The 10,997-nt window shown below is 39.1% G+C and overlaps 1 protein-coding gene across 2 annotated transcripts; it reads right to left on the bottom strand.

Annotated features, from left to right (window-relative positions):
* Nucleotides 1-1,447: 1,447 nt before the first annotated feature.
* Nucleotides 1,448-10,751, bottom strand: BCL2A1 (BCL2 related protein A1). Of its 2 annotated transcripts, XM_077938407.1 has the most exons (3): nt 10,170-10,751; nt 7,106-7,161; nt 1,448-1,729 (listed from the first exon to the last, which is right to left on the bottom strand). In XM_077938407.1, the coding sequence occupies exons 1-3, from the start codon at nt 10,587-10,589 to the stop codon at nt 1,714-1,716; spliced, it is 492 nt and encodes a 163-aa protein (XP_077794533.1). In that variant the 5' UTR covers nt 10,590-10,751; the 3' UTR covers nt 1,448-1,713. The 2 variants fall into 2 exon arrangements, with proteins under 2 accessions (XP_077794533.1, NP_001248207.1); NM_001261278.1 differs by lacking the exon at nt 7,106-7,161 and having other exon boundaries at nt 1,490-1,729; nt 10,170-10,736.
* Nucleotides 10,752-10,997: the final 246 nt, after the last annotated feature.

Raw genomic sequence — 10,997 nt, forward strand, 5'->3', positions numbered from 1 at the left:
ACTCCTGAACTCAGGTGATCCACCCACCTCGGCCTCCCAAAGTGCTGGGATTACAGGCGTGAGAAGTGCTGGCATTACAGGCCTGAGCCACCACGCCGGCCATAAAAACCTTTTTTAAAATTAAATTAATAAAACACACAGCAAGGCACAGTTTAAAAGACCGGGTCACAGACCAAATCAGAAATAGTCACTGATTTCCCAGTGTCACATTGCTAAAGAAGTAACTGCAGGCCGGGCGTGGTGGCTCAAGCCTGTAATCCCAGCACTTTGGGAGGCCGAGACGGGCGGATCACGAGGTCAGGAGATCGAGACCATCCTGGCTAACACAGTGAAACCCCGTCTCTACTAAAAATACAAAAACTTAGCCGGGCGAGGTGGCAGGCGCCTGTAGTCCCAGCTACTCGGGAGGCTGAGGCAGGAGAATGGCGTAAACCCGGGAGGCGGAGCTTGCAGTGAGCTGAGATCCGGCCACTGCACTCCAGCCTGGGTGACAGAGCGAGACTCCGTCTCAAAAAAAAAAAAAAAGAAGTAACTGCAGTGGGGCCGGGCACAGCGGCTCACACCTGTAGTCCCAGCACTTTGGGAGGCCAAAGTGGGCAGATCACGAAGTCAAGAGATCAAGACCATCCTGGCTAACACGGTGAAACCCCGTCTCTACTAAAAATACAAAAAATTAGCCAGGCTTGGTGGCAGGTGCCTGTAGTCCCAGTTACTCGGGAGGCTGAAACAGGAGAATGGCTAGAACCCGGAGGCGGAGCTTGCAGTGAGCCGAGATGGGACCACTGCACTCCAGCCTGGGCGACAGAGCGAGACTCACCTCGAAAAAGAAAACAAAAAAAAAAAAAAAAAGGAAGGGAAGACCAGGAAGGTCTAGAACAAGGTATAGCTTCCATATTGCAATCAGATTTGCTGACCTAAAAATTAGAACACAAGGTCTAACAAACTACATAATTTTCTAATCCGTTCATTTTTACAAAAAAAAAAACAAAAAAAATTTTTTTAACACTAGCTCCACATTGAATCATTTACCTAATTTTCTTTGGTCACAATATCCCCGAGTATCTTGCATATCGGGTTGCCATATCCATCAACCCCAAATGGCAAGCCAGAGAGAGAAGGCTGGGGAGGAGGCATCAGTGGAAACTCTAAGCAGCCAGGGGCACTGGAAACTGCAGACAGCATGGGAAAGAAGGAAGGAAGGAAGAAGAGGGAAGCCGACCTGAGTCTGCTTCTAGCCTGAGTCTGCTTCTCAGTCTAGTCTGCAGTCTAGCCTAGTGACATGGAGGACTTCTGGGTAATGGGCACCCCTGAAAGAGTCTACCGACGGGCAGAAAACACACCACCTTCCTGGTTGTCATCCCATAATCCATTGCCTGTCTCCTGTGTTGAGCTTTACCCTTCGGCTGAATTTCCAGGCAGACCCAAGAAATTAAGACAAAATGGCACATAGAGAAAAATACATACAATTTATTCATTAAATGGGGAAAAATTTCCATAACTATGGAAAGTCAGGTTACATCATCACAGCTGTTTGTTTAAAACTAGAAGTATGTGTTGGCAATCGTTTTGATGAGAGTTAAGAAAATTAGGCCGGTTTCACAATATGGAGTGTCCTTTCTGGTCAACAGTATTGCTTCAGGAGAGATAGCATTTCACAGATCTTTCCTGTAACTTCTAGAAAAGTCATCCAGCCAGATTTAGGTTCAAACTTCTTTACAAAGCCATTTTCCTATGAGAGAATAAATTTAACATTTTAAAAATCATTGTAGATTAAGTATGCTGTAATAAAAAGCAAAAATATTTTCATTTAAATAGTGCAAATAGTTAATCTTCTACTCCTTCTACCCCTCTTAAGCAGCATCATCTAACAGAAATACAGTGTGACCTACATCTGTAATTTTAATTTTTTTGTAGCCATATTTTAAAAAGTAAAAAAATAGGTAAAACTAACTTTTAAGATACATTTAGTGTTATTTTAATATGTAATCAGTATAAAATCATTAATGAGATATTCTTTTCTCATAACAAATCTTCAAAATCCAATGAGTATTTAGTACTTACGGCATATCTTAGTTCAGACTAGCCACATTTCACTACCATAGTGGACAGCAAGCACAGCTCTAGAGGATAGAAAGCCTATTTTTTTTTCTTGTTCTTGTTCAATTGTCCAACATTTATTTCAATGCGCTTATATTTGTAATATGAATTCTATTATACTGTAAACTGCATTGTATTGAAAATCATGAGAACTCACAGTAAATCCAAATTAAACCAATACCTTTGAAGCTATGAAAAGGTTGATGGTTTCTTTCATAATCTACTCTCTTTGTGATCATAGTTTTAAAAATATACAGTAACCCAACTAACTGGACATTTTATTTAGTTAATTTACAGTCCGTAATCAAAGAATGCTCACTGAAAATTACCTCTGAGATAATCTAGCCTGAAGTCCTCCCTTATTTTAACAAATGAGAAAATCGAGGCCCAGAAAAAAAATAGGTTATCTAAGATTAGCCAACACCTTGGTGCCTGAACCTGGATTAGAATGCAAACACTCTACTTCTTTCCACTCCATACATTTTCAAACAAGTGCCAAAAGAATTAGAAAATTGGTAAAATAATGTTTCCAAATGATCATCTGGCAAACATTCACATCTCCATCTTACAGGTTTCAGAACCTGGGGTTACAAATACCTGCAAGTAGCTCAGAGCCTAGCGTAACTAATATTGAAACAGAAACCAAGCATAACTCTTTGATAGTTGGGAGAGATTCGAGAGCTCTGTGGTGCCTTGGAATCATTTTATGAGCATCATTGGCAGAGCGGATGAATATCACCAGCCAGGGGGATTTCCCATTTGAAAGATTTCCTAAGAAAGCCATTTTCTGCCTACGTGTTAAGCGTGCATCGTGCTGTGACACATGCTGTCATACCTTGATAGAGGAAGGAAACTGTCCCTCTCTCTTCCTCTTTCCCTCCTGCCAGTACATACTCATAGTTTCCCATACACTCTCAAGAGGTATCCACTTCATTACTCTCCTTCCTAGAATTTTCATAAACCCCATGTTTCGCAAGTATAATGAGGCCCTCTGAAATGATTTTTTTTTTTTTTTTTTTGAGATGGAGTCTGGCTCTGTTGCCCAGCCTGGAGTGCAGTGGTGCGATCTCGGCATACCTCAGTCTCTGCCTCCTGGGTTCAAGCAATTCTCCTGCCTCAGCCTCCTGAATAGCTGGGACTACAGACGCATGCCCCCATGCCTGGTTAATTTTTGTATTTTTAGTAGAGATGGGGTTTCACTATGTTGACCAGGCTGGTCTCAAACTCCTGACCTCATGATCCAGTCACCTCACAAAATGCTGGATTACAGGTGTGAGCCACTGTGCACAGCATGATTTTTATTATTATGACAATGATCATTGTCTATTATCATTGAGCAGTCATAACATATCATCTTATATACATCAATGTCTAAAGAAGGACAGTGAACAAAGAAAAAACTAATGAATTCAACCAGATGAAGATTAAAATTTATTTATTATTATTATTTTTTGAGTCAAAGTCTTGTTCTGCCACCCAGGCTGGAGTGCAGTGGCGCGATCTCGGCTCGTTGCAACCTCTGCCTCCTGGGTTCAAGCGATTCTTCTGCCTTAGCCTCCCAAGTAGCTGGGACTACAGGCACATGCCACCACGCCCAGCTAATTTTTGTATTTTTAGTAGAAACCAGGTTTCACCATGTTGGCCAGGATGGTCTTGATCTCTTGACCTCGTGATCCACCCACCTCAGCCCCTAAAGTGCTGGGATTATAGGCGTGAGCCACTGTGCTCGGCCTAAAATTTTTTTTAACTATGAAAAATTAAAATTAAAAGAACAATAGACTAGGAAAATATTTACATATAGCATGAAAGAGTTCATTCAAATGTAACGGAAAATCCTCAGGCCCTTAATAGTCTAAAAGGGAAAGACCATTAAAGAGAGAAATATAAATCATTAACAAGTGTATGGTAAAAACACTAATAGCAGTTAAAGAAATGTACTTTCAACACAGTCTTATTGTTTTTTAGACCTATTAAATTCGCTTTGTTACTTTATGCCTATCAAACCCTCAAAATTATTAATAGTACCACCCACGTTGTTAAGTTTGTTGTGACATTGTTCCATTGACATGCTTTTGGAAAGAAAATATGTTTTCCAATATGCTAGAGTATTGTAATTTTATACATATCTTACGAACCAGTCGTTCCATTGTTAGAAATTTATCATGAGGCAGTCTTCTAAAATATTGGAGGGTAGGGGGTACCAGAAAAGCATACCCATGCTTCAGTACTGAAGCATTATATCTAAAAGGGGAAAACTCAAAAAAAAAACTGTCTAACAATTGTAAATTGGTTAAGTAAATTATGATATGACAAATTAACAGAATATTCTGTAGATATTAGAAATTAATACCTAATGTTAACATGGAATATGTGAGACAGTGTTGAAAATATTTATAATATGTCACACGAAAAAACTCTTGTATGCCCTAATTACAGTTGCATACAGTGTCTGCATGTGGATATGTTACGGTGATGGGAGTGACTTTTCTTCCTTTCAAAAATGTTATTTTCAGACATATTTTCTTTAATGATGCTATTTGTATCTTAAAACCATTATGCAAAGATAAATATACAAATAAGGATTCAGTATCTTATCAGTAATGTAGTAGTAATTAAGAATTGTTTCAGCCTTATTATTTCTGGAAATGGTGATAGTTTGTTAAATTCAGCTACTTTGGTTACAAGACAACCAAAGCATAAAATAATATGCTGTATCAATAGTCCAAAGAAAATCAGAACTTCAGAATTTTTAGAGATAGAGGCAGCCGGGTGCAGTGGCTCAAGCCTGTAATCCTAGCACTTTGGGAGGCTGAGATGCGAGGATGGCTTGAGCCCTGGAGGTTGAGGCTGTAGTGAGCCAAGATCGCGCCACTGCACTCCAGCCTGGGTGACAGAGCAAGACCCTGTTGCAAAAAAAAAAAAAAAAAAAAGATACAGACAAATACCATTATGTTGTTCCCACTTCTCTAAATATTATTTATTCATTTATTCATTCAGGAAATATTCACTGAGCATTGGCCACATGCCAGTAGCAGTTAAAGTGCTGGAAACACAGTGGTGAAGAAAGCATACAGGATCCCTGTCCTCACTAAGCTTATATTCTCATGGCAGACACAGACAATAAACAGAGAAGCAAACAAATATGCAATGGGATATCCAGTCATGAAAACTATTATGAAGGCAATCAAGTTGGGCAGGGAGACAGAGAGTGGCAGTAGTACTTTCTCAGTTGGGGTGATCAAGGAAGACTTCTCTGAGGAGGCAACCTTGGAACAGAGGCCTGAGCAAAGGGAAGAAGTAAGGATAACAAAGAAAAGAGAAACCTCTTGGCCTAATGGTATGACCCAAGCTTTAAAATGGTGGTTACTGGGAAAGCACCAACTCTGACTGTACATCCTACTTTCAGAAAGGCAAAGAATAACCTATCTAAACTTCCTGGAATTTCCCACGTAACCCTCATAGTTGCATAGTATTTGACAGCTTGGAAAGCACTGTTTTACAAAAAGTGTTTTATAATTGTTTAGCTTTCCTTTAAAGGTAGGTAAGATTGTTTTCATTAAATATTATATATAATAAATTATCATATGTCATATCATATTATGATATACATTATATAAGGAATCTGAGTCTCAGAGTACCTCAGTAACTTACCCAAGGTTATACCTCTAGTGAGGGAGAAAACCAGAGTTCAAATCTCCAGTTTCAGTGTTGCTTCACTGAATCATTCCATCAGCAAATACTTGTTGTTACCTTCTATGCAATAGGCCCTATTCTAGGCATGAGGTACACAGTGATGCATTAAGTAGACATGATTTCTCCCACGTGGAGCTCAGTGCCAAGCATTCTTTCTACTCCCCCGGCATACGCAGAGGAGAATGCTTCATTGAAGGCAGAGGAAGTAAGAAGAGCCACCTGGTTCAAAAGGAAGGGTGATCCCAAGGGAAGAGACATGAGTTTCATCTCAGGATCATTCTAATGGTTTTTAAGAACCATCCTTTCCTCATGAATGCTGAAAGCAGCCAAATGGCACTAGCTCTCCTCTCAGATCTTGTGAGAGCACATCCTTTCTCAGCACTTCAAATTAGGAGAGAGGAAATCATGGTAAATGTGGAAGAGGAGAAAAAGAGAGATGAGAAGCCACAAAAAAAGAAGGCAGGCAGGCAGGAAGGCAGGAAAGACAACTGATAAAAAGGAGAAAGAATAACGAAAGAGATTATGAGTCCTATTACTGATAGACCAGTCTTGTTTCTTCCCATTAGAGGATCCCATTAGGTTGTTGTCTTGGTAAACAACAACCGTAAACTTGTATTGAGTACTCATTTGCAGGAACTGTTTCAAGTGCTTTGCATATATTAACTAATTTGATCCTTATACCAGTCTCAGGACATAGGTTGCAATATTTTCCTGTTTTTACAGATGAGGAAACAAGACAGGGAAGTTAAGCAACTTGTACAATTCACACAGGTAGTAAGCACTCGAGCCCAGAAATGAAGCCAGGTCTGTCTGAACATCTATGCTGTGCTCACATACTGCTTTTTTTTTTTTTTTTTTTTTTTTTTTTGAGATGGAGTCACTCTGTTGCCCAGGCTGGAGTGGCACAATCCCGGCTCACTGCAACCTCCGCCTCCCAGGTTCAAGTGATTCTCCTGCCTCAGCCTCCCAAGTAGCTGGGATTATAGATGCCCGCCACCACACCCTGCTAATTTTGTATTTTTAGTAGAGACAGGCCTTTACCATCTTAACCAGGCTGCTCTTGAACTCCTGACCTCAGGTGATCCACCCACCTCAGCCTCCCAAAAGTGCTGGGATTACAGGCATGAGCCACCGCACCTGGCACATACCACATTCTTGATTAAAAGTTTTCATAAAGTCTCTGGGCAATTTTAACATTTAATTAAATTACAGATTGTATGTTTTATGATGACTTCTTGAGTTTTTTCAGGTGGGTAGAAGTGAGAGGCTGGTGCTCACATCTTGATAAAGTTGTAAGTGCCTCCTCTACCCTTACTTCTTCTTGTGGGCCACTGACTCTACTAGCATAGGCATGTGATTGTGCCATTTCCCCTGAAATGAATAATTCAAGAGTAAATTCACTCATTTGAGCAGATTTGTCAACATCACTATGAAAAGAAGATAACAGTTTTCCATGCCAGTTTGCACTGAATCAAAAAAGCACTGCCTATCATTGACAGAACCAATGTCTCATCTGAGGTGGGAAAGCAGCATGGAGATTGCTTTGAAATGACATCTTCAAGAGTATTTCATGTCTACAACCTGAACTATTCAGGTGCTTTTTTTAAAAAAAAAAAAAAAAAAAAGAGAGCTTGGAAACTTTAGAAAGGCTGAGTGTGTGCATGTGCAGGCAATGTGTGTATTTGTATCTACACTTGGGAGAGGTTCATCCGGCCACACTTATGTTTACATCTGTACCACCCTCGAAAGATGAGGGCACTACTAGAAATTCTCAGAGACAATTCCACACCTCTTGCTAACAGTGAGTTCCGGGAGCTCACAAAATTTATTGTGGAGAAGTTAAATTTTTAAGTAACATTTATTCACTGTCTGTGTGTTCCAAGTACTATGTTAAGCATTAGAAATACAATCCAAACCCACATAGAGCCTGCAAACCAGTAGAGTATTTCTCTGCAGGCTTACCTGTGGTCCTCTGTGCTAGAGAATGTTTGCCTTCGCCTGAAATCTACAGAGTGCTGCTGAAATTTCCACCAGTCCTCAAGTATAGCCTCCTCCCACAGCCAGAAGAAAACATGATAAAACATTTCACATGCTTCGCCCAGCCTCAGTCAGGCTGAGTTAGAAAGAACTAAGTTCCAGAAAGAAGGTGACTGAGAAAGGGGAGTAGCTGCAGTAAGCTCTATCATGCAGGAAGGCCTTAAACAAAATGAAAAAGGCATCAAGTAAAAGATCAATAAATTTGATCGCAACAAACTTTTAAACGTTTATAATGACCAAAGACGTTGTTAGCTTTAAAGGATAATCAGCAAACTAAAATATATCTGCCACATATATAAAAATAATTTGGCTGGGTGCGTGGCTCACACCTGTAATCCCACGACTTTGGGAGGCCAAAGTGGGAGGATCACCTGAGGTCAGGAGTTCAAGACCAGCCTGACCAACATGGTGAAACCCCATCTCTACTAAAAATACAAAATTAGCTGGGTGTGGTGGCACACACCTGTAATCCCAGCTACTTGGGAGGCTGAGGCAGAAGAATTGCTTGAAACCAGAAGGCAGAGGTTGCAGTGAGTTGAGATCACACCATTGCACTCCAGCCTGGGCAACAAGAACGAAAACTCTGTCTCAAAAAATTTAAATAATAATAATAATAATTTGTATCCAGAATATTCAAAGAATTCCTACAAATCAATAAGAAAAAGACAAAATAAAAGGAAAATGGGCAAAGGGTGTAAACCGACAATTGCCTGCATTTACAAATAATCAATTAATATATGAAAAGATGCTCAAAATGTAAAAAAAATTTAGCCTTACTAGTAATCAAGAAAATGAGAATTGAAACAAGATAAACTCTATATTTTTAGCCCAAAAAATTAAGGAAATTATGACGAATTGCAACAACCTAATGTTAGTCAGCTGGGGTAGGGGGACTGCGGGATACTCTAACAAGCTGCTGATGGGAGTGGAACTTGGTGGAGCCACTTTGGAAGGCAAGGACCTAGTAAATTAAAAAATGTACGCCACCATGACCCAGCATCTACAACCCAACATCCACCCTGGAAAACTACACACACGCACAAGGGAAGATATATGTAAAATGATATTCAATGAAGCATTGTGTGTGATAGCAAACTCAAAATAACCTAAAGAGCTATCAGCTACAAATGGCCACTCTACAGCATTTACATACAACAGAATATACACAGCATTCTTAATACTATTTTAAATAACTCTGGATAAAATAATAAGTGGCAGAATTAGTACCATGTACTATTTTTACATATACACATGTAAAAATATGTACACAAAATTTATTGTATATATAAAAAATTATGTGTATATGTAAAAAAGTATGTGTTATATGGTATAACAGATACGTTATGTAAAACATATACATAAGCATACATACACATTTTACATAACTTTTTTTACAAAAAATTTTTTACAAAGAAGTATTGTTTATTTTCTATGGATATATACAGTAGGCATGTTTTGCATGCAAAATAATTGATAACAGTGGTTACCTCTTGGGAGAGGTGAAGGCCAGGAATTAGGCGTTGGAGAGAGGATTCATGAACACTTACGTGCTTTAAAAAAATAATCATTAAGTATATTGGGATATAAAGGAAAGCATATACATCCAGCTGTGTCAGGCTTTTTACCAACATGAGTTTCAACACAGGCCCCTACACAGTCTTGGCTTTTTGAGGCACTGGATAATAAAGTGAATTTTTAGTTGAAAATTCTTGAATAAAGTTTCTTGCTGGTGATACTGTACATTATGTTTTAATCAACAAACTTTAACAGCCCAGAATTTATTGTTAGTAATAATTTGTTATACATTATATATAATTTGCTATACATTAGTATATGTTACAATTTGCTATGTATTAGTAAACTGAAAAACACCAATTTGTAAGCAATGAACTTACAAAAATTTACACCTGTCTTTTGCAACCTTATAAATACCTAAAAATAACAGCATCTAATAGCAACTCTTTCTGTACTGATTGTGGAAATTTCTGTACTGTCTGTACTGTCATGACAACCCTAGCAAAAGCTAAGTACTAGATTAGAGTGTGTACACAGCTGACTGTGAAGCTGAATGAGAGAGGTGCTTTGTTAGTCCCCAAACTTCACTACTGTAATTTATACTGTTAGGAATAAAAACTGGAAACACAAGTACTTTCCAACTATAAAGTTCAAGTTCAAGGATTCATCGGAAATAAGCCAGAAAGTATATTATTTTAAAAATTAAAACAAACCACCCAAGGAAACTAGTATTCTTAGGTAAGTGTTTTGTTGTTTTAATTAGCAAGGAAATTCTCAATTTCTATTTCACAGTAAAGAACAATGAAGAATTTTTCCATCACACATACCCAGCCTCCGTTTTGCCTTATCCATTCTCCTGTGTTATTCATTATGAACTCAGCAACAAAATACGAAATCTCCTTATAAGTATCCACATCCGGGGCAATTCGCTGTCGTAGAAGTTTCTTGATGAGAATACCTTCAAATGCAAATATGGTTACAATTCTTCCCCAGTTAATGATGCCATCTTCAAACTCCTTTTCCATCACTTGATTGAATAGTGTTCTGGCAGTGTCTATGGATGCAACATTAACATTGTCCAAGCATGGCTTCAGATTCTTTTCCACTTCTTTTTGGACTGAGAATGCAACCTTTTGTAGCACTCTGGACGTTTTGCTTGGACCCGATCCAGGTTGTGGTATCTGCAGAACGTACTGCAAATAGTCCTGAGCTAGCCTGTAAATATATCCAAATTCACAGTCTGTCATCTTCTGCCTGGTGGAGAGCAAAGTCTTGAGCTGGCTCACCTTGAAGCTGTTGAGGCAATGTGACGAGAATGCTCCCTGAGCTTGGCTGAGTTATGACACATGATGATACGTGGAGGTTGGTGGAATTTCTGTTTGCATCACTTTATAATGGCCTTCCTCCTAGTCACTTTCGTGCGTAGGCTGTGTTTCATGTCGTGTATGAAAGAGAAAGTTTAAAATGTGAAAGAGGAAAATGTTTCAGAGAGGCCACTTCCTCATCCTGTGATTAATTCAGCTTTACAAGTCTTAAATGCAGGATGTGGAGAAATTAGAATCCTTGTAGATTGCTGGTGGGAATGCGAAAGGGCGCAACCCCTGTGAAAAGGCTGGCAGTTTCTCAAAAAGTTAAATACAGAATTATCACAAGAC

The sequence above is a fragment of the Macaca mulatta genome, chromosome 7 (assembly GCF_049350105.2).
Source record: "Macaca mulatta isolate MMU2019108-1 chromosome 7, T2T-MMU8v2.0, whole genome shotgun sequence".
NCBI lineage: Eukaryota > Metazoa > Chordata > Mammalia > Primates > Cercopithecidae > Macaca > Macaca mulatta.